The following is a 27,037-nucleotide window of genomic DNA, read 5'->3' on the forward strand; positions in this document are numbered from 1 at the left end:
AGTGCACCAGGCGTGATTAAGAAAGGCTCTGGAGTCACCTGGCTCTATTATTAACTGCTGACCTTAAGCAGGTCATTTTAACCTCCCTGGCCAGTGTCCCCATCTAGGAAATGAATGATATTCACCTCATCAAGTCATTAAATCAAATTATTACATTCCAAACACTTAGAACAGATTTTTGCCTCTGGTAAAAAAGAAGGTTTCTACCTCCTCCTTCCTCCTTCTTTTTTCTTCTTCTTCATCATCATCAACATTATTAACACTGAACTTCTGAAAATTACCTGTGAAACTGTCATCTGCATGTTACTCTGCCCACTGCAAAGCCAGACATCTCCAAACAGGACATCATGAACTCTCAGCGTGCTGTTCGTTCTCCCAAAAGTCTGTTGTGCCACCATCTCGTAAGGTCCCCCAGGCTTCACAGGATCCAGAACCACCATCCAGCTGTTAGAGTGTCCTGAAAGCATTAAGAGGCTCCAAAGAATTAATCAATCAATTAAAATGAAATTAAAGTCCAGTCCTGCCATGCGTCACACTCATTTGTGGCTAAACCCAGACATTGTGATGAGCTGAATTCAAAGATAGGAAGATTGGCCAAATTTCACACAAGCAAATAGAAATAACAAAACCAGTGGCATTTCTATCCTTAATCTGTACCAGTCCCTCCTTCCTTGTAACTGAAGCATTTACAGGAAAAATAAATCACCCGGTTATAATCCTAAGTGAGAACAGACAAAAACATACTGAGATTAAAATTCAGGGAGTTTAATTTAAAAAAAAAACATTAAATAGAAACTCTCATCCAACTGCCAATATTAATAGAATTGTAATCTAATGGATTTACAGTGCCCCAAACTAGTCTGTATTATATAATCAAAAATGAACACAGGTTAGAGAAAATCATTTACAATCTGGAACTTTCCCCTTACTTGATGGTATCATCCTTGTCATCGCTCCCCGACCCACTCCCCATGTTGCATCCAAGGATTAACGCTACCGTTGGGTCTGGGTTCTCCAGACTCACAGGTGAGCAGAGAGAGTGACATACAAGGAAACGGTAGGAGAATACAAATTAATCTCTATGAAGAAGCTATTCAGACGTGCCCAATTAATTATTTTCAGAGTTATTTACCAGACACAAGGTTTTCGGACTCAATTAGGAAGATGAAAAAGCTATCCAAGACCCTATTTCAGAAATGCATAGCATATTCCTTAAGAACCACCCCCCTACCACCTTCCTACCTCTCACCCACTCATACTACCACCACTGCCAACATCATACTCGGAAACTTAAGGAAAATATCTTCAAAATGGCAAAATTATGCCTCGGAGAACCAAACAACATGCACAAAGTTGAAGAAATGTGAGTGAGAAAAATAAAGAACATAGAGAAGTGATCATTTTAAAATAAATATTCTTGGCACAATGCCAAAGAATACAAAATCATTTCTAATCCGTGCCCATCGGATCAATGTTAGTTCAAAGGGAAACAATGGTAAGAACTGGAAATGGAGCAGCCTGAAGTCATCACAGCAACCTGTAAAAAAATAATAATGAAAAAATACTATCCAGGTGCCTACTGTGTGCTAGCCACGGTGCTAGGTTCTTCCAAATCAGCAAAAGCTACGCAGGAGCATGAGGGGTCCAGATGCACGACAGGAGATGAGTAACAGCTTGGGCCATACAGGATTGCTCAGTCTTGGGGAAAGTGTCGAAAAGGCCCAAGGCACCAGCAAAAGGGTACACGCGTGTTCCTCTCAAAAGTAAAACTGACTGAGATTGCTTCTCCCGTCTCTTGGAGGTCAGTTAAAGCCAGGTCCAAATGTTCACTATCGTTTTTACACCAGCAGTAGCCAGACAGCAACATATTAAATGTATAATTCACCTAAAGCGGAAAAATCACTGTTTTGGAAACAGTGGGCAGCTAGTGCAGATTGTGTCGCACAGGTGTGATATGTGCCGTATGGCTCACGCTTCTGAGCAGACAGACACGCCAATCTGTCCCAACGACAGGCTTGCCAAGGTCTTTCCAGGCTTCTTGCACGGACATATCTTCCCGAAGCTCTGTCCTTCTGCCACCAACGTTACTCATTTACTGATAAGGAGGTCAAAAAACTTAGGCAGGACGATTTTTTAGCTTTTTACTACTAAACAATCTACTTCTACTCACTGTTGCTTACTAGATATTTACACTTTGCCTCAGTCACACAGTATGTCACACCAGTATGGCTGGTGAACAAAATGGTCTTCACTGGGTCCTCTGGAACAAAACGTTTTGCTGCCCAGCAACAAGAAGAAAAATAAGAGCAAGGGGAGACATTTGGACAAGAGATGGCAACATCGGCCTACGACAGCAGGAGGATGAGCTCCTTCTAGAACCTAAATATTCTGAGGAGGACTAGGGATGCAGGCCTGACGCTTATCCCCAAGCACTGCTCTCCTGAGGAAAGCTCTCAGCTCCCTCACAGACCCTGGAGAACCGCCTCTGCCCTGCTCCTCAAGTTCTCTCAGTTTCAAGCGGTTTCCCTCTCCCACTTGATAAAAATAAATAAATAAACTCTGACACAATAATGAGGGTTAAGTGAAGCTGCCTGGCTGGGAACGCAGGAGACACCAGACCCACTGCAGAGAGCTGACTAGGGGTCAAACTAACTGAGAAACAATTCGTTAAAACAACAAGGATTCCCTCCCTGGTTAAGTACACACAAAGGAGGGCAACCCCTGCGAAGGCTGCTTCTTAGACTAAAGGCAAGGGTAGAATGACAAAGGCAAAAGTCACCCCGTTTCCCACAGAGAACGGCTGGATAAAGCGGAGCTCACCACAGGATGATGAAATCCACTTAGAGTATTTAGAAACTGTGTTGACCCACCACATCCATGAGGTTGAAGCCAAACAATACAACTGAGTCGCTAACAAGAGTTGGAAGTTCACCCCCCAGCTGGCTTTCCGCTGATCCTGATGGGCTTTCCGAGCAACAGCTGCTCTGGTTCCTTCTTCTGGGCCCTCATCACCTGCCATCTTACCACCTCACTTATCAATCCAGGCCCAGGTTTCTGTACATTCTCATTTTTGTTGCATTCAAATTTCTGCTTCCTCCTATTCTTTCTTCTCCCATGGGGGAAGATTCATGTCCTTCCCTCATTATAAAGTGTCTTTGAGTGCTTACCGTGTGCCAGGCTTGCCATCAGGTAACCCACAGAGAGTAAAGGCCAGCGCTGACCACGCAAACCAATTAGGGCTTTGTGTTTCCGTGTCCAATGGTGAGCGTATCTTGTGGCCTATTTCTTCCTGTCCCTCTTCTCTTCCTACTTCTCTACATACCGGGACAAGGGCTTAGGTAAAGAACTCTTTTTTTTTTTTTTTTTCATTCCAACTCCTTGACCAACCCCCACCTCAAAAATCGGAAGAACAAATCATCAAAGGGAAAGAAAAATTAAAGGAATTTGTCTAAAGACATGATTAGTCATAAAGTGCTTTCATGCTTTCTTCCCTTTTGCTATTCACATCAGATGGTAATTAGTTTTCGGGTTATTGTGCCAAATCTCAGATGCCAAGAGAAAAAGGAAAATTATCCATGACCGTTCCCTTCCCAAAAGGAAAGCCTAGAGCTGGAAGAAGCAGCCTTATTTGCTTCTTCCCACAGAAACCCTGGCACTTCACCAGCCGCAAATCAGCTCAGTGATTTGTGGAAGTGACTGGGAGATCTCAGTGCCCAAAATGCCCCTTGACAACCTACATTTATTCTGTATAAAGTTCACCTCCACCACCACCAAATACGAATGTAAAAAGAAAAAAAAAAAAAAGCTTGAGTATTTTTCTAGCAATAAAACTGTTTATGCAAGTTGTTTAAATGATAGCACACTACGGCAGACACAGTGACCCCCCATAAGTCACACCCTTATGTAGTCCCCTCCCCTTCAAATACAGGCAGAATCTGTGATTTGCTTCTAACCAACAGAAAATGGCATGGGGGAGGAGATGTCATTCTCGTGATGACTTGGTTAAAGATAAAGGAGTTTTGCCAATGGAATTAAAGTCCCTAATCAGCGGACTTTAAGTTAATGAAAAGGGAGAAATCCTTGGGTGGGCCCCGACCTAATAAGGTGAGCCCTTTAAAATAAAGAAGGTCTTGGGGCGCCTGGGTGGCTCAGCGGGGTAAGCCTCTGCCTTCAGCTTGGGTCATGATCCCAGGGCCCTGGGATCGAGCCCTGAATCGGGCTCTCTGCTCAGCAGGGAGCCTGCTTCCCTCTCTCTCTCTGCCTGCCTCTCTGCCTACTTGTGATCTCTCTCTGTTAAATAAATAAACAAAATCTTTAAAAAAATAAAATAAAATAAAGAAGGTCTCAAGATCGGAGACTTGGAGCCACAGAATTGCTTCCACGAATGCTGTCAGCATAAGGAAATGAATCTGCCTGCAATCTACAAGAGCGGGGCATCATTCCCTAGTCAAGCTTCCAGACGAGAACACAGCCCAGCCAACACTTGATTTCAGTCTTGTGAGACCCTCAGCAGAGAACCCAGCTGAGTGATGGCCCAGGCTTCCAGATCGCTAGAAACTGGGTCATAATAAATATGTGTTCTCATAAGCACCTAAGTTTGTGGTAGTTTCTTTATTATGTAGCATAGAAAAGGAGCATGCATGCTAACACTGCAACTGGGAGCTTTTTGCTTCTCTAAGGGGTTTAAGCTTTTTGGAATTCTCTAAGTTAGAGAAAATATCTCTGCTTACCACAGTCGTGATGACAAATCCAGACACACCCTCATGTTACCACCCCCCACGCACCCCCCCATGTGCATCAGAGTGAGAGGATACACGCTTCCCCCCCTTCATTTTATTCCTTGTGTCTGAAAGAATCATCAGGCATCATTTGACAAGATGGTCTGAATAGGCCCATACCTGACCCATATTCCCAATCATTCCCTCAAGTTTTTAATTTTCCCAAAGCTTGAGTGTCAGTCTGCTGGACAAAAACCTTCATGCTGTTAAATCCATTTTGTTGCGGGCACCCGAGGGATTGATTATAGGTAATAAGGTAAATATTAACAGAGATAGAGTGACAAATTGAGGTAGTCTAGCTGAAAATCCCAGAGCCCTCATGAAAATTCAGACAGAAATCAACCCTCTGATATACCCTGCAGTGTTTCCTTTCAGAAGCATTTTCTTTGCTGCCCTATAAAATTTCCTATATGTTTGCGTCCTTTACTCCAAATAACACTTTATCTGTGTTGCTTCTTGTGCAGAACAGAGTGAGATGCCCCTATTGATAGTTCATGGATCTACATACAATGCATACCTTTCTTCCTTACCTAGTAAACGTGGACAGCCTAATAAAGAGATCTACCCCCACTGCTACCAATAACATCCCCCCTTTCCCTGTGAAATTACCGTCAATAGTCTATGAATCACTCGGTTCCCTTAGGGTGCTGCTGAATATTTTAACTTCAAATGACACATCACTCTGCAGTAAAGCAACAGAAGCATTACTTAAACCTAAAGTACCGAATGTGAATGGAAAGCATGAGAGAGTGCGTTCCTGCAGGATGGGCACAATTTGTATTCTTCTTCGTATTTTCTAGGGTTTCGGGGTTTTATACACAATAAGCCTTCAGTTGATATTTATAGGATTGAACTCAATACAAGTGAGCAAGTTCTCTATCACCATGAAGGAAAAGAAAGGCTCACCCCCTAATTAATTACATTTCACGCCTTGTTGTCACTACCTACCCTCATGTCCCATTTCTGGCCATTCCCAATATTGGTCTTACAATAGCCAGGAGGGGAAAAAAGACTTAAAATAATGCATAAGAACATTTTTAAAAATCTGAAATGCTATATATATGGGCAAAGATCAAGATGCCCCTATAAGGAGGTTTATGGATCTACATTAAATAAATACCTTTTTTTGTACCAAGCAAATGTGGAGAGCCTAATAAATATATATAAAGTATACACATACATATGTATATATGTATATACATATAAATATATATACATCTTCTGTATCTACCATTATAGTACTATGTTGCCTCTATCTTCTAAATATTTATTGGTATGTTAATTATTGGCACCAAGAATATCCTATTTATTATATTTAAACTACAGTGGTTCTTTGGATTTATAAATCGACATCATTTACTGAGATTACACTCAATAAATACTCTGTGCTGCTAATTTCTGAGATGGACACAACACTAAAAGAAAGCACTTCTCATCTCTTGAATTCCTTTTCAGTTTATCCTATAGGTCACCAGTAGCATTTAAATCTAACAGAGAACAATTTCTCAATCAGCTTAAGCTTCCCTTTTAACTCTTAGTCTTACCCAATAACATTCCTACCTCAAGAAGTTTTAAAATCCAAGAACTAGAAGCACTCACCTTGCATCTACGGCTGGTACATAATAGTTAAAAATATTCATTGAATGGAAATTAATTACAAAGAGCCTGCACCAGGGTCTGGATCACTCTGAATTGGATATTGACAAGAACTGATTCAGCCATCTTTGTTTTCAAGGGCCAAAAGGATTTCCATAAGCTTCCCAGTCATCCATATATTCAACTCACAGCTCAAACCACCAACTCCCACCTTCACCCCACTGCTCCCCAGAGTACCCTCCTTACCCGTCTGCCTCTCACCTTGAATACTCCATAGCTATATTGCTACTTCTAACCAAGATCTGATCCAATCTCCACTTGACCCAGCCCTGACTGTGACTTCCTGCCTCCAGTAAATTCCAGCTATGCTCTTCCCATGCTACCTTACATAGCTTTATCTCTTCTAGACAGAGAATCCTTTGTAGGACCTGTCTGCTCATGGAAGCTTCTGGTTCTCAACTTCTTGAACATCCCTGCAGCCACCACCTTGGGTAAGGCCTTCACGGTCTATTGCCAGAATCTCATAACTGCCTACCAGTTCTCACCACCTCTACTCTTACTGATCTCCAACCCATTTCCCACCGTGCTGCCAGAGTCATCTTTCTAAAATACAAATCCAACTGAGTTATTTTGCTGCTTAAAATCTAAAAATCCAAACCAGAATATATACTCCTTAGCAGTGACAGACAAGCCTTCCTACATTTCCAACCTTCTCCCCCTCATCTGCCAGCAGTCATACACCCCAGCGTTCAAGCAAACCAGCCTGTTTGCCATCTCGCGAAGGACCCGTGCTCACTCACACCTCCATGCTTTCGTCCAGGCTATTCCCCCTACCTGGTTTGCCCTACTCATCTTTCAAGATAAACCTCAGGCTAAGTGAGTTATTTCCTCTAGGTACTCCCAGAGCACACTGCACTTCTAGACTGTGGCACCTAACGCACTTACCTGTCATTACTTATTATTTTTCTCTCTCCTCCCCTATCTGTAAGCTTCCTTAGAAGACCACATCTAGGGGTGCCTGGGTGGCTCAGTCATTAAACATCTGCCTTCATCTCAAGTCATGATCCCAGGGTCCTGGGATGGAGCCCCACATCAGGTTCCCCGCTCAGCAGGAAGCCTGCTTCTCCCTCTGCCTCTGTTTGCATTCTCTCTCTTGCTATGTCTCTCTCTGCCAAATAAATAAATAAAATCTTTAAAAAGAAGAAGAAGAATGGGACGCCTGGGTGGCTCAGTTGGTTAAGCAGCTGCCTTCAGCTCGGGTCATGATCCCAGCATCCTGGGATCGAGTCCCACATCGGGTTCTTTGCTTGGCAGGGAGTCTGCTTCTCCCTCTGCCTCTGCCTGCCATTCTGTCTGCCTGTGCTCTCTCTCTGATAAATAAATAAAAATAAATAAATAAATAAAAAATCTTTTAAAAAAAAAAAGGAAGAAGAAGAAGACCACATCTATCTCGCTGATCATGGTATCACCACTACCTAGCACAGTATCTGGCACACGGGGACTCAATAAATATTTGACCGACTAAATATAACAATATAGTGGCAGCTAACATTTATTCAGTACTTCCTGTGCGCCTGGCACTGTTCTAAGTACTTTACATGTGTTAATTCATTTAATCTTTGCAATAATTCTAAATATCATTTTTTAAATATCTTATTTATATATATTTGAGACAAAGAGCACAAGAAGAAGAAGAAGGAGAAGAAAAAGAAGAAGAGTGAGAAGGAGAAACAGACTCCCTGCTGAGCAGGGATCCCGATATGGGACTCGATCCCAGGACCCTGGGATCATGACCTGAGCCAAAGGCAGCCACTTCACTGACTGAGTCACCGAGGCACCCTTAAATATCAATATTATCCCCACTTCAAAAATAAGGAAATTGTGATGCAGAGACATTAAATAACATGCCTGAGGTTTTATGGTGATAATGTTACAGAGTCAGAACCTGAAGCCAGACGGTGAATCCAGAACCGCCTCTCCTTCATATATGATTCAGTTCAAATGGTAGTTCCTGCAGGAATCGTCTCTTACCATCCAGTCTGAGTGAGACGTTTCTCTTCTGAATCCCATGACACTCTATATACTCCTTGACCATAGTATTCATCACGCTGCAATTTATGACTTGGTGTCTATTCCCATTACTCCATGAGACCGTGGACGGCAGGGGCTTTGACTTTGTCTTGATTTCCTTTGTATCCCCAGGGCCCTACACATGGTAAATACTCGAGCTCTTAGGGATGGTGGATGGCTGTGATAACCTAAACTGGAGCCTAAGCATTCATTTCCAGATTATCCAGCAGGTGGCAGAAGAGGACAAAAGCTGAACAGAGGACCAGCCTCCTTACCTTTCACACTTGTCACTTTCCTCATGATGGTTTCCTGACCTTGCCACAGAGTCACTGTCACCGTGGCTCCCGATGTGCCATAGCCCCAGATCACTGCCCCGGCAGGCTCCTTCTGCAGCACCATGTAGTTATTGATGTATGAGGCGAAGCGAAAGGCGACATCTAAAAAATGTAACAAACCCTTAGAAAAGCGTCATCACCAATTGAACCTGCTCAAACAGCAAGGAACAGAAAGTATACAGGACAATTTGACTATATCCAGCCCTTTTCATTCTTCTAAGCCCAGATCTTATTCCTCCCAATTAGGTAAGTGACCTAACAAGAACGGTTGCCAACAATAGGCAGCATAGTACAAGGTGACCAATAAAAGAAAAACTCAAAGAGCCTAGGGCAACCCATGTGCCACCAGCCTCCTCCCCCTCAGAGCTCCTGATCTGACTTTGCCCTGGGGCTTGGCCCTGCTGCTTCACTTTCTCCCCCCATATTGCTAACATGCTCCTCTTATACACCCCACAGATGGTATTTATGAGAAAAATAAACCACTTCCTTCCCCTACTTTCTATTACCACGCCCACTCCTTGTTGCTGGGAATAAAGAAACCTGTCTCCCTCCAATACAGCCTTCCCTAATTTTTCCCCTCACTCTTTATCTCCCCTTTTCCATCCTACCAGTGTCGATTTCCCACAAAGAATTCCCCTTATTGTGGTGGGTTTTTTTTTTTTTTTGGACAACCCACTGAAAATTCTAAATAAGCATTTATGAATATCTGCCATGTCTGCTTCCTTCTAAGGCAAGTACGGATAAATTAAGATGAAATAATAAGGTCAGTGAGAAAGAGAAGGTCAAAATGTCAGAACAAAGGTCTTCTGTCTCAATTTTACCCATCTCACAAGCTAAATTATATAAAAAGAACAAGAGGGAGAGCACTTGAAACTGCAGATTCTATTCTAGAGTCACTAACAAGACTGAATAAGAACTCACTTTAACGAGATCATTCCTATTTTTAACATGCAGCCTATATTGAAGTATTTTATTAATAACAAGCATCTATCCAAATTATCTCAGTGAGTTCCTCATCAAAACTTAACAAGGGAAAAAAAAAAAAAACTTAAGTTGTGTCCCAATTTGTCTGAGCAAAACAGACTAAAATCCCTAGAAGAAAATAATTAACAAAGTTATGGGTTTTTTTAAGGGCTTTAAGCAAAAATGATAGGCAGGAAGGAGAATGAGAACTAACAAGGTTGACATTTTCCTCCCTGGAAGCTACAAATAAGGATGGCCCCTTAGGCTATGCTTAACAGGACAGCACAGTTAATGGGGTCTATCCCACACAGACTCGGTGGCCTATTTGTCCTGCGTTTCAAGTAACAGCCCAGTCGCTAAACATGCTCTGCTCTCCCTCTCTCTCATGAGCTTTTAGTCCCATCATATAACTGACATGACAACCAAAGATCATCCAGAAGGCTGGATAATGGGCTGGAGAGGCACAGCTACCACAAGCAAAATGCTCGGAGTAGACTCTCCCACCCCACAATTGCATAAGCAGGTTGGCAGCAAGCTGGAGGGAAGGGGAGAGGCACATGTGTGGGAGGGCCTAGTCTTGGGTAGGTACCTCATATGGAACAAAAACTGGAAACCAAAGGGCTAAGAGCTAAGCAGAGTGAGGGTGAGGGGAGGGGGGGAACAGAATGAAGGAAACCAGCTGTCCGCTCCCACATGAGCCTGTGCAGACCGATGGGCTCTCTGAGTGCAGCCATTGTCTTCCAGACAGGGGACACATCTTTCCGAGTCCGTCTGTTTTCGCCAACACGCATTTACAGGACCTCCTTGTGCCTGGCTCTTTTCTGCGTTAAAGACTTTTATTTATTATTTTTAAAGATTTTATTTACTTATTTGACAGAGGGAGACACAGAGGGAGAGGGAACACAAGCAGGTGGAGAGGAAGAGGGAAGAACGGGCCTCCCGCAGGTCGGGCAGCCTGATGTGGGACTTGATCCCACAGCCCTAAGATCACGACCGGAGTCAAAGGCAGACGCTTAATGACTGAGCCACCCAGGCATCCTGCGTTAAAGAATTTTAGAGGTAGAAAGGATCTTTCACACCCCAACGTACAATCATGTTACTTACTGATCACCAGACTGACACCCAGGTAGCTTAGGTAATTGCAGTTAATAGCTTGAGTATTAATTAATTAATTTGACAAATATTTATTGATGCCTTGTGTGCCAGGCACCACTTTAAGCACTGCAAATATAACAGGAAGAAAAAGAAAGAAAAAGAAAACAGACAAAAATCCCTCTAGCAGCAGGGAGCTTACATTTTACTGGGAGCTTACTTGTGGCAGGCACAGTGCTAAGTACACTGCACATCATCAACTCCTTTGACCAATCTGAAACCACACAGGTGGTTTAGGACAGGCCTAGAAACCAAGCCACCTTGGATTCCAAAGTTACTGCAATTTCCACTCTGCTGCAGTTAGATACTGGTGGTAAATTAAAAAAAAAAAAAAAAAGTCCTATTCCCTGCCCTTATAAAGCTCACATTCCAAGCTGATAAGAGTAGACAGTGGAACATTACCAAGGAATTGAGCAATGAACAAAATAGGAGACTAGGAAAGGAGGCGGGGCTGGTCATTCCTTTTGTCAAATACAAGACACTTGGCATTTGAATTTTTTTTTTTTTTTAGGTCTTCAATTTTTCCTTCATTTGGGTGTTGGAGTAGACAGCAGGAATTAGCATTCTGGGGACATTAAAAGTAGTCATTAAAATTAGACTGACAAAATTAGGACAGTGTTTAGGTTACCTCTGATGGATGCATTGGAGAGGAACACCCAGAGAGGCTCAATAAAATGCAATGACCTAGTTATTAAGTTGGGTGCAACACCCGTGGGTATTGAATTTTTTTGTTTCATTGCTCATATATTTTTATACATTTCAACTATTTTACATAGTCAACATGGGCACAGGGGGAACGACTGGAAAGAAAGATGCCAGGATATGCAACCAAATAAGAAGTAAAGAAAATTTAAAGCATTAATGAAAAATACAGTCATTGTAAATCAAAGTAATGGAACGGTAAGACCCAAAGGTGAAGACAGAATACCGTATTGGCATTAAAGTTCACAGCCTTTAAAAGAAAAACTAATTTGAAAATGGCCTTACTCTCCTCTCCTAGGCTGGACTCAAAGGTCACTGAGTGGGAACGAGAGTCAGAAAGTGCTATACAGAGCAGTGCTGGTCTACACTTTTGTTAAAGCCCCAGACACTACTGATGGGCTGCAGGCGGTCTCAGTCTGGGTACTTCAGGGTTCGCAGTGGAGCAAGAGTCATTTTTCTGCACCCTGTCCCCATTCTCACTTCAACTTTCTTATCTTAGCAGGGATCTGTGGGCTCCACTGTTTGACTGGTTTGAGGGAAACAACGGGTCCGGCATTTTCACTGTACTTGACATAGAGGGCAGAGTCCACCCTCTGGTTCTCCATGGCTGTGGCTCGGTGTCCAGCCTGGAGTAGTCAAATGACAGGATCCGCCCTGGACAGTAGTCAAAGTGAGTCGCCCTCCTCCCCAATGCCGTGTCTACTATCCCACCACCGAAATCCGTAACCTGCGCCAGAAATCAAGGCTAAGCCTTAAATATTCTGAGCTAGTGAGGGGGTAGTATTTCCTAATCCTAATCACCACTTAAACTAGTCAAATATAATTCCCCTAAGGAACCAGGCTTGAAGCAAACCCTCCCCAAGGGTACTACTGAGGGGGCTGCAGGGAAATGTTGGGGATGACTCAGTCACCTGTTTGCAAATATTATCTAACGAGCTTCGCCACACCCCTTCCACTTCCCCCGCGGTTATTCAAAGACCCCGAGGGCCTCGGTCTGGGACCTTTGGGCCTCCCCCTTTAGATACGCCCACATGTGCCTCTGCGCCACACCGGTCATCAGGACCGTGCAAGGGTGTGGAGGAAGCGGACCGACCGCAGACATTGCGGCCTAGGCCTGGGTCCCCAGGCCGGCTCCAGGGTCGCGGTTCGCGGGTCCTGCAGAGGACGCGGCATCTCGGAGCCCGCGCAGGTGGACGGGCAGGGGTCGGGCCGAGCCGGGCCGCCTCACCTGCACTCGTGTCAGCCGGCAGGATTAAAGGCAGCACCAGCCCAAACACAAATCCCGGCGCTACCATATTGGCGAAGATCCGCCACCCGGGTGCGGGACTCTGGACACGGACTTCAGGGGCGGCGGGGGGTGGGGGGGGCGGAATGGGGGGCCGGAGTCGTGGGCGGGGCCTGCGCGGGGCGGGGAGGCCTGACTCCACCCCCTCCCGGGCAGTTCTGTCGCGAAGCCGGCCCCTGGCGGCCCGGTGCGACCATGCCTCACCCCTTCCCGGCCGCCGTAGTTGAATTTAAAAAAAAAAAAAAAACGGTTACCCAGCAACGAGAAATAACAACCGGAACCATCGGCACCAGCTCTGAGAGAACGAAGAGGTGAGGCGGTTTACCCCACTTCCTCTCCAAATCCGACACCTCGCCTTTTCCCTTCGCCTCTCGCATTCTCTCCGATCCCAGACACATTGCGGGATCGCGAAGGCAGAGTGGGCGCCAAGGCAGCCCGTTCTGCGAGACTCTGAAATCCCAGATCCTCGACGTGTCCCCCCTCCGGCCGCCCTCCACTCCCCATAGTGGTTCAGGGTGTTACCTGTCCTTCTCACAACCCGACAATGATTCAGTGCCTCATCTCCTGTTCCCTCAAAAACAGAAAAACGTCCTCCGCACTTTGGGCCTCATCAAACCTTCTAGTCCCTCACCTAGACCCCTACTACGGCTTGCGGACTTGCCCCAAAATGGGCACCTTCACAAAAAGGTCAGGTCCCTGAGTGTCGTTTGCATACTCAGCAGCCCAACCCGCTGCTTGGCAGCTGTCCTTAATCCAGTCCTTGTATTCCAAGACAGGAAGATAAGACCTGGTCAAGACCAAACCAGAAAACACAAGAATCCCCAAATCATGGACTCTTCCGACTGCAAAATCGTGACCTTGCCTCCGCCCCCCTCTGACCCTGCTGCCCCTTTCAGAGTATGTAGGTACTGTGGGGCATTTTAAGTCATGCTTCAGAAGTGGAAACAAAGGGCAAGACCTTAAGTGTTAAACTTCTTCATTCAACGAATTAGAATAATTTCTAGAACCAAGGTTAGTTCTTAATTCAATTTTTTAAAAATTTTAGACCCCAAACAGCGATTTATGATGAATTTTTAACAATGCTTCTCTCTAAGTTCCTGTGGGATAGCAGAAATTACCCTCACCTTTTAAAGACAAGAGGGACAGAGAGAAAAAGTACTTAACGTTGTGAAAAAATCTGTAATTTTTGTAATTTAAAAAGATGACTTGGCCTAGTAAATGAGTCTGTTTTTGTAATATTCTAATTAATGATGGAGAGTTCAAAACTTGAAGAAGTGATGGACTGGAGTTGTGTTGGGGGGAAAGAATTGAAGTCCAGAAAATTGGGAGCTCAGGAATAATTTGTTGTCATAATTGTGATTATATAAGTAAAATCAGACAAATTTAAAGAGAATACTCTCTAATGAATCTCTAGGTACAATAGGCAGTTCCTTCCAAGGAGATGTCGATTCCATTCTCCAACACCCACTACCGAATTCCACAAGGATTTGGAAATCTGCTTGAAGGGCTGACACGCGAGATTCTGAGGGAGCAACCAGAAAATATACCAGCTTTTGCAGCAGCATACTTTGAAAATCTTCTAGAGAAACGAGAGAGTAAGCTTTTTTTAAATAGGCTTTTTTTTTTTTTAAAGTAAGAGACTAAGTATTTGGTTATGGTGAAACTGGCTTAAGTCCTCATTCCTTAGAAAGTTTTTATGAGGCAGGTAGCTTCAAATAACAGTTTTTGCTATTGAAAACATATGGCTTTATGACAAGATCTCATAAATCAAGTTATTTCACATTATTGAAAATTACCAGTTGGTTACACAGACCTTCTTCATTGTATTCTTCATGGACACACTGGGTGGAAGGAAACCTCAAGAGGTCATCCAGTCTAGCTCTCGATTTTCCAACAGGCTGTTTCAGTGCATGCCAGGCAGTTGACTGTCTCGTCCTCCTGGGGAGAAAGTTTGTAGTTTTCTTTACATGGTGACTCTTCTTACTTGAAAGTATTATAAGTATTGTTAAAAAATAATAATAATAATTCCATGCTCCTTAAATAGATTGGTATTTGCTGGGGTATACGAAACTAGTCTGCAAAAAGTCACAGAGAAACACTACTTTTAAAGTGAAATTCCAGAAGTGCTTGGTGGCTCAGTCAGTTAAGCATCTGACTCTTGATTTTGGCTCAAGTCTTGATCTTGGGGTCATGAACTCACGCCCCACATTGGGTTCTACACTGGATGTGGAGCCTACTTAAAAATTAGAAAATGAAATTCCAGCTTGGGAAGGTGATTTATATCCTTTCTCTATTCTCCCAAGATCCTGTCCTGCCCAGATTCATACTCACAGTGACTCTTTGGCTGAGAGCCAAAGCAGTTTTTCTTCATTTCCAGAAAGAAAATGTCCAAATTCTAATTCTTGAAGGTTCATAACTATCAAGACCTGATCCAGTAGTCAAAATGGGAATTATTACAGCTATATATTACCATTTAAAAAAACCCTTTTTGACTAGAACAACCACTTTGTATAAGCTGTTTCCATCATTACTTTTGACTGCAGTATTCCAACAGAGTGGTAAAGGTGACAAGAAATAACTACAAGTAAGTAAGCATTTGATTTGAAATCATTTTCCAGAAGAAGGAAACCTTCCACAAGTTTTTTTTTAACTTTTTTAAAAAAGATTTTATATTTTTTTATTTGATAGAGAGAGAGATCACAAGTAGGCAGAGAGGCAGGCAGAGAGAGAGGGGGAAGCAGGCTCCCTGCTGAGCAGAGAGCCCGATGAGGAGCTCAATCCCAGGACCCTGAGACCATGACCTGAGCTGAAGGCAGAGGCTTAACCCATTGAGCCACCCAGGCGCCCCTTCCCACAAGTTGTGAATTCAGGCAACTCCCATACACACTGCACAGCTCCGCCATCTTGTCTTCTTTGCTGAACCCTGGCAGAGCCTAGAATCTCTGCCAAACTCCTGAACGTTGTTGGTCTTTTCCATTGTGAATATCTGTTGCACAATTTGAAACTTATGTGCCTCTAAAAAGCTATTAAGAAAAATCTTTTAGGGTAAGAGGTGAATTCTAATGAGCATTAATTTAATTTTGTTATTATAACATTAATTTTACAAATTCATGATTAAAAAGTCTTTAGTCATTTATTTAATTTTAGATCTCAGAAATGTCCCATTACAAAAACATTTGAGTCATTGTTACTGATCATGATAATTAAAGAAATTTGTGATTCAGATTAATGGTCTCAGCTTACTAGTCTCTAACTAATAAGAATTAGACAAAACTATTTGAAAAAATTTAAAGCACCATACCCATTTCCATTTACGCAAACTAAAAGCTAATTATCCAAATGATACATCTATCAGAATGTAGTCTCTCCAAAAGGGAAGAAAAAGTCCTCTAGCCCAGTCCCTCACACGATGCAAGAATTCCCTTGCCAGCAATCTTCATAGGTAATTATTAGTCTTAATTTTGATTTTTTTCTGACAGAAAACTATCAGCATTTGATATAAGTGGTATCTGAGATCACTAGGGAGAAGGTAGACTTTTTATAAGGTAGACTATGTTGAGATAAAGATGGAAAAAGATAAAATTAGATCTGTTCCTTGCAACATACACCAGGGTAAATTCCAAATTGACTGAAGATTTAAATTATTTTTTAATGAAACCATACAAATACTAGAAGGAAACGTGGATGAATTTCTCTGTAATATAAGAGAGGAAAAAATTTTGCTAGCTAATTGCTATCAATAATTACTTAAAAATTCAAAAGCAATTAGGGAAAAAGACTAATAGGATTGACTACATAAAAGTAAGCTTTTCCATGACAAAATTACCATAAGAAAAATGAAACTACAAATGACAAACTGAGGAAAACTTTGTAATTTATATCGCAACAGGTTAATAAACTTAATAACTAAAGGTTTGTAAAAATACTGAAGAAAAAACTAGGGGCGCCTGGGTGGCTCAGTGGGTTAAAGGCTTTGCTTTCGGCTCAGGTCATGATCTCAGGGTCCTGGGATCGAGCCCCGCCTTGGGCTCTCTGCTCAGTAGGGAGCCTGCTTCCTCTTTTCTCTCTGCCTGCCTCTCAGCCTACTTGTGATCTCTGTCTGTCAAATAAATAAATAAAATCTTTAAAGAAATACTGAAGAAAAAACTAATAAACCTTATATAAAACAATGGTCTAGAGATATGAGCAAACACACAAAAAATGCAAGTGGCCCTTAACATATGAGAACATACTAAAACTAACCCATAGCAACAGAAGCTGAAAATCAAAACTACAGTGGGGACCACTCCCATCAGACTGGCAAAAAGCCAAAGTTTGCCAATTTATTCCAGGCAAGACTGGAAAGGAAATAGGCAGTCATATACATTGCTGGAGGAGACACAAAATGATAGAACACCTAGGGAGAGAATTTGACATAGAAATTCAAATTCTCCCCATTTCATGGCATCATTCTTTGAGGGGAACAAGTCAAATATCCATCATAGGGGATTTATTGTATAAACTAGAGGACATCCACAGAGTGGAATTATATACAACTGTAAAACAAACAAAACCAGAGTGAGGACGATCTCTATATGTTGCCATGGAGTGATCTTCAGGATACATTAGGTGAAAAAAGTAACATAGGAAAAAGTATGTTTAGGGGCGCCTGCGTGACTCCGTCACAGTTAACATATACATTAACTGTATGTTAAGCGTCTGCCTTCAGCTCAGGTCATCATCCCAGGGTCCTGGGATTGAGCCACTCTCAGGCTCCCTGCTCAGCGGGAGCCCCGCATCAAGCTCCTTGCTCCACAGGAAGCCTGCTTCTCCCTCTCCCACCCCTGCTGCTTGTGTTCCCTCCCTCACTAGGTCGCTCTCTGTCAAATAAATCTTGAGGAAAAAAAAAAAAAAAACTAGACTTCTCTGAATATATTTTGAACTGAAAATCATAAATGTTTAACATAATTTAAAGTGGAAATAAATTTTGGGGGGGCGCCTGGGTGGCTCAGTGGGTTAAGCCGCTGCCTTCAGCTCAGGTCATGATCTCAGAGTCCTGGGATAGAGCCCCGCATCGGGCTCTCTGCTCAGCGGGGGGCCTGCTTCCTCCTCTCTCTCTGCCTGCCTCTCTGCCTGCTTGTGATCTCTGTCAAATAAATAAATAAAATCTTTAAAAAAAAAAAATAAAGTGGAAATAATTTTTTTAAATTGTTGAATCTCTAAAGTTCAGAAGCAAAATGAAACAAACAAACCTAGCTAGTATCGACTGGGTAGATATAACCACACAGAAAATAATTAATTCTTTTTTTTTTCAAGTGACTTTATAGCACAGTAATTTGACTATACATCCCTCAGTGGAGATAGCCTAAAAACAAAATGACATTAGATAGTCTTGAATTGTTTTCAGTAACCACTGTTAATAATATCATAGTTTAATAAAAGTTATAGTATAATTATAGTTCTTATACACTGTGGGACATAGCAAATAAGTCACTATCCTACTGTTATTAGGACTAAGACTTTTACCATAAGAAAAATGACAAACATATAAAAATGAAGGAAGTTAATAATCCTAAATTTGAACAGAAAAATATCAGTGTGACTTCAATGACATGTTTTCTCTGTAAAAATGAAAAAATGTTTTCTAACTGTATGCATTTTTTAAAAGGCCACAAAACAATAATTAACCCAGTACTGGTGAGCACTTAGCTTCTAGACTGTGGCCTCTAGCTACCATTTCCCAGGAACGAAGGTTTCTTAGAGAACTACCTAATTCTGTGAATTGGTGAGGAAATACGCAAGTTGAACCTGAACATCTAGTCATACCAGAAAAGAAGGAAACTGTCAAAGATTACTAGAGCTGTTTCCAAAGCACTCAGGAGCATCTGAACACCTGAATGAGCTCCTACCAGCCAACTCTGGACAATTAGAGCATCAAGAAGAAGAATAAATGCAAGGGATTGAATTTGATCCAATTTCTTAAATATTCATTTGTTCATAATGATCAAAACAAACAAACAAAGAAAACCTCCTTAAGAGGATCCTAAGGAACCAACTGATTATTCTGTAAACTGGTTGATAAGGGGAAAGAATCAAAACTTTAAAATGCCTTTTATTGATGAACTGTATGTCAGGGTAACCAAATAATTGCTATGGGTAAGTTTTTCTTTACTGATTACTCCAGAAATAAAGAAGTCATGATCAAATAAGAACATTGCCATTTTGCAACCCCTAAAGAAATGATCTAAGCAATCATCATCAATGGGCTTTTAAAGATAATAAAAAGAGATACAACCAGATATTATATTACACTACGCTATCTATAAAGTATGCTTTCCAAATAAATAAATAAATACCTAAATAAACAAATCCTGAATCAGCTACAGGAAATTCAAAAGCAAAGGAACTTGTTAAAAGTCATCACAGGAGTGGAATGAGAAATATCTGAACTGTGGAAAACTCCAAAGGAAAAATGATCCAATTTCCTCAACAAAAACATTGCAGGGAAAAAATGTGGGCTGAGAGATAGGTGAAAATCTCTTTCAATTAAGAGATGGGAAAGGCATAACAAAATACTGTGTGTGCCTATTGTTTGGGTTTTGATTTGAACAAATCAACAGTAAAAAGAAAAAAGCCAAAAATATATTAGACAATAGGGAAAATTTGGATAGCTGATATTAAGGCATAATTGTTAGTATTTTTAGATGTGATAATAGTATTGTGGCTTTAAAATAAATATTTGCAGATAAAACAATAGGGTGCCTGGAACAGGCTTGAAAATAATCAGACGAAAGAGAGGGAAACTGAGTGAAATTACAGATAAAATAAGATAAATCATGAGTTTATAATTGTTGAATGTGAATAATGTGCACATGAGATTCTGCTGTATTATTTCTTTCTACTTTCTAAGTTTGAAATTGTTTATAATGAAAAGTTAAAGGAAAATTCTGCTTGAATATAAATATAGCCTGTCTATGTCTACTAACTATATAATGTGCCTCATTTTTTAATAACCTCTCCCATTCTTCACTTTTCCAAACTTCCTTGCTATTTAGCATTTATTTTTATACATTTCTTGTGTTTACTGATACATGTTTATGAGTTTCTGTATTTGTATTTAAGTATTGGCATTTGTTCTCTCCCATATTATAAATTCTATAAAGCAGAAATTATGTTTTTTTTTTAAGTGCCTTTCTAAATATCCCCAAGGGCTCATCTAATGTTTAATTCATGATCATTTATTCTGTGATCACTGGTTATGTTTACAATGTTAGGTTATATACATAATAATATTTTCAACTGGCAGTAAAGAACCTGTGGTTTAAAAAAGAAAACTTGTTTTGTGTTACTATTCTGGATTTACTTTAATGAACTCAAAATAAGTCCGAAATTATAATATTTTTGTTATTTAGAAACCAACTTTGACCCAGCAGAATGGGGGACTAAGGTCGATGACCGCTTCTATAACAACCATGCTTTCAAGGTATGGACCCAGGAAACTCATGGATTTGGTTCTCTTCTTCTCCCTGTCTCCAAAACAGAGAATATTGCAGTCTTCCCAGAATCATGAACATCATGAAAGGCAAACAAATATCTTATTAAACCTTTTTAATTGTGCTGTTCTTTCTGATGAGAAATTTTTTCCTAAATTATTTGAATCATGGACAGATACTTAGCGGAAATGGAAAGGTGATCAACAGGAAGAATGAACTTGAAAGTTACAGAGTAATTACTCATTTATTCTTCAAATTGTATTGGGTATCACAATGCTTAGCAATAGCAGATCTTCAATAAACTTTTGTTGAATTCATGAATGGCATTTCATAAAACACCATTCATCCCGTTGTTTCATCATCATTGACATCTTACAAAAGACTGATTAGAATTTAAATTCATAATGGGAGAGTTTTTTTCTACAAAGCTAATCTGTTCAGAGACTGAACCTACCTTCTCGTTAGCAGCATTCTCAGAATCAGCCTTTTTCAGCCAAGGTTCCTCAAAATAATTAAGCCCTAGGGCACCTGGGTGGTTCAGGTCATGATCCCAGGGTCCTTTGATAGAGTCCTGAATAGGGCTCCCTGCCCCACATCGGGCTGCCTGCCCTGCATCAGGCTCCCTGCTCAGCGGGAAGCCTGCCTCTCCCTCTCCCCCACTCCCCCTGCTTGTGTTCCCTCTCTTGCTGTGTCTCTCTGTCAAATAAATGAATAAAATCTTTAAAAAATAAAATAAAATAATAATATTTTGCCTAAGCCAAAGGCACTCACTGCATGTAAGGAATTGGTGTCCCTCCTTTTTTCCTCGAATGGCTCTAATTATATACCGTCCTTGAGAGAATTACGAGAAGAATCACTCAAAACTTTCTGTGTTCTGTGGTCCAGAAGAGGAACACTGGTTGAGAAAAGCTGTGTACAACCCTGCATCACTGCCATCATCTAACTGGTAACTTGATGGAAATTTTGTCTCAGGCCCTACTCCAGATCTGCAAGTTGGAAGCTGAACTTTAACAGGCTCCCCCAAAGTAATTTGTAGGTACATTCAAGTCTGAGAAGCACTCTTCCTGACAACTCAGATATTACGTTAGCCACAAAGCTCCATCAGATATTAGAATTAAAGGGAATTAGCCAAGTTCAAGTTTGATGGTGTTCCCCAGTAGATTTGGGGAATTTCCTGGGGAAATACCTGTCACTTATTCCATGAGTTCAAAAGTAAAGTTCCATCCATTTGTGCCTGCCAGATATGGGGGTGTTGAGTTTGTTTCCATCTAGTCATTTAACAAGATTCTCTGTGTTCATGTTTTATTTCAATCAAAGGAATAATGTCAGAAAGTTTTAAATCTTTGTGTCACATAGCAATTTCAAGGTGTTTTTTTCATCTCTCTTGAATTCTAAAGACTTTACTAATTAGCTTATATGTCTTCAAATTTCTGTTTTATAGATTAAAGAAACTCTTCTCATAGGCTGTAAATTAGCAACGCCTCTAATATTTTGGTGGAATATTTCAACAACCATGTCAAAATAGGCAGAGCTGATTTCCCTTTTTTTACTTAAATTGTTCCCCAAGCAGAACTTAACTCTTGGACATGGTTTTGAATATACAGACTCCATTAAAAAGTCAACTTGACTTTCTCCAAATTCCCCAAATCTACTGGGGAACACCATCAAAACTTGACTCACACTATGGGACATAGTAACATATATTTTGCTCTTATTTTAAAAACTAACAGCACTTCTTTTTTATACTTTGTTCAAGATTCATTACAGCATCTCAACAACTTTTAGTATAAGACAATAGTTTGTTTTTCATATGAAATAATGTTACACACATTCCAAAAGCAAAAAATCTGCATTTTTCACTGATTCACCAATCTACCAATTGGTCATATTCCTTTGAAAATTTTCATGTATTTCTTTTTTTCCAACCTACTTTCCTTTTTTAAAAAATCAGTATGTATTTAATTCCTACTACTTCTCAATAACAGCAGTATTTAATGACTTTAAGAGGTTTGATCCAACACTTTACTATTTTGGATTGACTATTTGGTCCTGTCACCCCTCTTCCAGGAACATGAATCACCTGAGAGTTGTGAGTCTGAAAAAGAAAAGTCTAGCACATCTGTGAAAGAGGACGAGACACCAGTCAAAGTCTTAGTAAGTTATGTTTTCCATATACTATTAGATTCCTACAAAGAATCATATCACTCAATTTAAAATTATACTCCAAATAGGAAGCCAGTCTGTTACCCATATTGCTAAAATTATGATTTTGCTTTCTAGATAACTGGCATCAGTGATAAACTAACTGGTGGATCATTTTTAGCTATGCCTATCGTAAAGGAAAACTCCTTCTTCCCCTTAAAAATTAAATCTTTGTTTTTTCCAAGAATTCAATGAGTGGAGAAATCTCCCCAAAGGGAAAAACAGACAGAACTCACTGCCTCACTCTTCATCCTTCAGAGTCACTTTCCACTTTGAGAATTTTTCACTAATTGATGCTCTCACCACCACACAGTGACAAAAGGTTCAGAGATAACAAAAGGAAACCCAGAGAATCACATACCACCAAACAGAATGGCTTTACACAATGGGTCTTATTCACCTTCCATGTACTGTTGTCTACAAAATGACTTCCTGATGAGCAGCCTACCTCTAAGCAATAAAGACTTGAGTAGGGCCCACCTTCAAAGACACCTATGCCCAGGAGTGTGCTACATCCAGCTCTCAAGAGACAATTGTGCACATCTCTATACAACCCATGATCAGCAATGTCTGCTTGGTAGCTTGAAATCAGCCATGGTAGGAGTATGAAGATCATGGCCAATATTGCAAATCAGACATTTTTTCTGGAGAGTCTATATCTAAGCATTTACCAGCATATCACTATCTATACTCTTCACAGCCCAGATGCTAGAGAACCAAACCTAGTGAGAAAGAACTCACTCTCTACAGTGCTGAAGGCCAAACTTCTGAGTTCCTTTTCATGTTCTAATGTCCCCATTAGTCACCCATTAACTGACACCCAAAGTAGACATCCTCTTCAAGGAATACCTTACCTCCTCCCCTTTTGGAGACTTAACTTTTCCTTATAACCTTTATAAATTATTCCAGAATTGTATCAACACAACCCAGTCAGCCTAACATTGCCATACGATGCAATGGGAGGTCAGGGAAGAAAGGGAGTCATTTCCTTACATCTTTAGTAGTTGACCTTAACCAGCATTTCATGACTTTGAGTTGAGATCCTATTGATTTCCAGCTTCATTATAATTCATCTGCTCCTACTGCGGCATCATCTCAAAGGATTTAATACCATTCTGTTTGCATTTAGAAGTTTGAGATCTACATTTGCCTCATTGTTTTTTTAATAGGGTGAGGGGTGTAAACAACCTGAAGGTCTGTCAACAGGAGACTGAGTAAATAAATCAAGTTGCATTAGTACATGTAATACAATGGTGTCATTAAAAAAGAAGAAGAATGGGCAGTTACATACTGAATAATAATAAAGAGAAGAGAACCAAGATATATAGTTATGAGGAAAAAGTCATTGGGAACACTATAGTTAGTATTATCTCATTTTTAAAATAAAAAGCCATGTATATACCCATATAAATACTTTTTATATAGAGAAATTTTTGAAAGTTGTATATACTCAATCCATGGTAATGGTTACATCTTAGGAGTAGATTTGGAAAGGGGGAGAGAACTTCCAATATGAGTGACATTTAAGTTTTTATTTATTTATTTCTTAAGATTTTGTTTATTTGACAGAGAGAGAGAGAGTACAAACAGTGGGAGTGGCAAGGAGAGGGAGAAGCAGTCTCCTGCGGAGTAGAGAGCCAGACATGGGGCTTAAACCCAGGACCCTGGGATCATGACCTGAGCCAAAGGCAGAGGCTTAACCCACTGAGCTACCCAGGCTCCCTGATGTTTAAGTTTTTAAGTGTATATGTATCACTGTTATAATTTAAAACTATATATTAAAAACTATGTATCGGGGGCACCTGGGTGGCTCAGTGGGTTACAGCCTCTGCCTTCGGCTCAGGTCATGATCCCAGGATTCTGGGATCGAGCCCTGCATCCGGCTCTCTACTCAGCATAGAGCCTGCTTCTCCTTCTATCTCTGCCTACTGCTCTGCCTACTTGTGATCTCTGTCTGCCAAATAAATAAAATCTTAAAAAAAAAACTAAAACTAAATATTGGACACCTAGGTGGCTCAGTCGGTTAAGCATCTGCCTTTGGCTTGGGTCATGTTCCTGGGGCCCTGGGATTGATTCCCACATGGGGCTACTTGCTCCATGGGAAGCCTGCTTCTCCCTCTGCCTCTGCCTGCTGCCCCACCCCACCCCTGCTTGTGTACTCTCTCTCTCTCTCTCTCTGACAAATAAATAAATAAATAATTTTTTTAAACTATATATCTTTTGAATTAGACACTTAATATCTGTGTGTCTCACTTATTATAATTTAGGTAAATAATACCTAAATTTTATTTCTTTTTTGAATGCTTTTGTTTATTTATTTGTTTACTTGAGAGGAGAGAGCAGGGAGACAGAGAAAGACAGAGACAGGCAGACTCCTTGATGAGCATGATGCCCAATACAGGGCTCGATCCCAGGACCTTGAGATCAGGACCTGAACCGAAATCAAGAGCCATGTGCTCAAGGGACTGAGCAACCCAGGCACCCCTATACCTAAATTTTAAAAAACAAAACAAAAACAAAAACTATATGCAGAAGTTCAGCCAACCACCTTAAAACTGACATTATTGGACTAAAAGGATTTCTTTGGTAGTCCACTTTACATGTATGATTCTGATTAGCTAATCATTGAAAAATTAAGAAATTAATTTCATGTGATCATTATTTTGAAACAGCACATTTACTATTCTTGACGTTTTTACCATGCTTCAAGGATTCTTACTTATTTTCCAAAAAAAATGTCATTGCTTAGGAAACTGTTAAATAGGAGCTATTTTGAGGGGGGAAGTTGGCACTGATCATTTATTGCAGAGGCATATTAAAGAATGAGAAAACAAAATGCCTGCTATTTTGGCACTCACTGTTTGGAACATGCACAACATGACAGTATATAAAATTCCCTTAGGAAGCAACAGATCTCGACTGTTACATCCCTATATTGATTACATTTCTGCACTTATTTTTATGGCATCAAAATATTGTATATTTAATTATGGACATTGGGGAGGGTATGTGCTATGGTGAGTGCTGTTAAGTGTGTAAACCTGGCGATTCACAGACCTGTACCCCGGGGGCTAATAATACATTATATGTTAATTTTTTTTTTAATTGGATATTTAAGAAGTCTCTTACTTGTTCTCCTTTCCATGAAGGAAACATCTGAAGAAGAAGAAAGAGAGAACGCTGCTCTCAAAATTCAAGCAGCCTTCCGGGGATACTTAGCCAGAGAGGAGGTGAAGAAAATGAAATCAGGTGAGGCTCAAGAAGAGAAAAGAGAAGAAAACGAGTGAGAAGACTGGTTTTACTCCCCCGCTCCCCAGGGGGAAAAAAAAAAAAAAAAAAAACACATGAGCAAACCATCCAGATCCATCAACCTCGCTGTGATTGTTGTTTTTTTTCTTAGGAAGGGAGATTTGATGTAGTGAAATAACATTTGTTGCTGTTGTGAAAATCTGTCATGAGCGTTTGTTTAATAAACATGCCATTGAACACATGCCTCTTAAAGATTTCTCGGAGTTCATGAGTCTTATTTATATTTCTCCCAAGTTTCTGTATGAAGACCCCTGGATTTAAAGTCTTAGAACTGGCATATCTGAGTTTTTAGGACTCTCAGTGCTTATGTGGTCTAACCAGTATCTAATAAATAAATCCTCTATCACTTCCCTGATAAATGGTCTTTCTGCTTCTGTTTCACTCCCAGTAATAGAGAATTTTATTGCCTTTCCCACATAGTCCCATTTAATTTATGAGTAACTCAAATTATTAAAAAGATAAGCTGAATCCAAAATCTGCCTCCCTGTAAGTTTCATCCATATGTTTTCATTTGTCCTGCAGGCAGACATGCAGTCATTTATTGAAAAATGTATTGAGCCCAAAACGTGTGCTGGGATTTGCTAGGGAATATCTGTTCTTACACCCATGGCTCTAACACACTTTTTATTATCTTGCTACCCAGAACCTCACAGAATAAGACAAATACATATTTGCAAAAAAACAAAACAACAACAACAACAACAAAAAAAAAAAACAGAAGCCATCATAACATCATAAACACTCTCCCATAAATACTAGAACTTCCCAAGTTTTCCCCAAAGCATGAATGGTAAATACCTGTGTCATAAACTCAGAGGCCTTACGTCTTTTTTTTTTTTTTCAGTGAATCATTCAAGCCCCCTTTTAGAAAGTTTAGTCTCTCCTTTTTTAGACCTTCTCATCCTTGAATATCTTAAGACACTGTGAGGTTCATGACTTAGACCAAAAGATGCAGTTCCCTTCCCAAAACAAAAGAGAGAGGAGGTGGAGTCTTGTTTAACCAATGCTGTTACCTTCTACTGCAATGATGCGACACATGGTAACGTCCTGGCTGGTTCGGACTCCTGTCTGCACACACTGGGTGTCCCGAGCTTTGGTTCTAGCACGACACCTCTCTAAGTTCACAGTAACACAGCCATTGTTCCCCAAAGTTCAGTAAAATGCCTGGCTCTG

The 27,037-nt window shown here is 40.7% G+C and overlaps 2 protein-coding genes and 1 long non-coding RNA gene across 3 annotated transcripts in view; 1 reads left to right on the forward strand and 2 right to left on the reverse strand.

Annotated features, from left to right (window-relative positions):
• Positions 1-13,083, reverse strand: part of SIAE (sialic acid acetylesterase) — a 38,860-nt gene extending 25,777 nt beyond the window's left edge. The window contains exons 1-3 of the mRNA XM_032359692.1: positions 12,825-13,083; positions 8,720-8,881; positions 282-457 (exon numbers count right to left, since the gene is read on the reverse strand). Of these exons, the coding sequence (XP_032215583.1) occupies positions 282-457; positions 8,720-8,881; positions 12,825-12,891 (405 nt within the window). The 5' untranslated portion in view covers positions 12,892-13,083. The remainder of the gene's footprint in view (positions 1-281; positions 458-8,719; positions 8,882-12,824) is intronic.
• Positions 13,084-13,094: 11 nt separating this feature from the next.
• SPA17 (sperm autoantigenic protein 17) lies at positions 13,095-26,058 on the forward strand. The gene is made up of 5 exons (XM_032359698.1): positions 13,095-13,192; positions 14,296-14,476; positions 20,273-20,343; positions 22,421-22,507; positions 25,705-26,058. The coding sequence occupies exons 2-5, from the start codon at positions 14,323-14,325 to the stop codon at positions 25,840-25,842; spliced, it is 450 nt and encodes a 149-aa protein (XP_032215589.1). The 5' UTR covers positions 13,095-13,192; positions 14,296-14,322; the 3' UTR covers positions 25,843-26,058.
• The window catches only part of LOC116599708, a 35,006-nt gene continuing 22,554 nt past the window's right edge, over positions 14,586-27,037 (reverse strand). The window contains exon 4 of the long non-coding RNA XR_004289457.1: positions 14,586-14,819. This is a non-coding gene — a long non-coding RNA (uncharacterized LOC116599708). The remainder of the gene's footprint in view (positions 14,820-27,037) is intronic.

The sequence above is a fragment of the Mustela erminea genome, chromosome 9, assembly GCF_009829155.1.
Source record: "Mustela erminea isolate mMusErm1 chromosome 9, mMusErm1.Pri, whole genome shotgun sequence".
Lineage (NCBI taxonomy): Eukaryota > Metazoa > Chordata > Mammalia > Carnivora > Mustelidae > Mustela > Mustela erminea.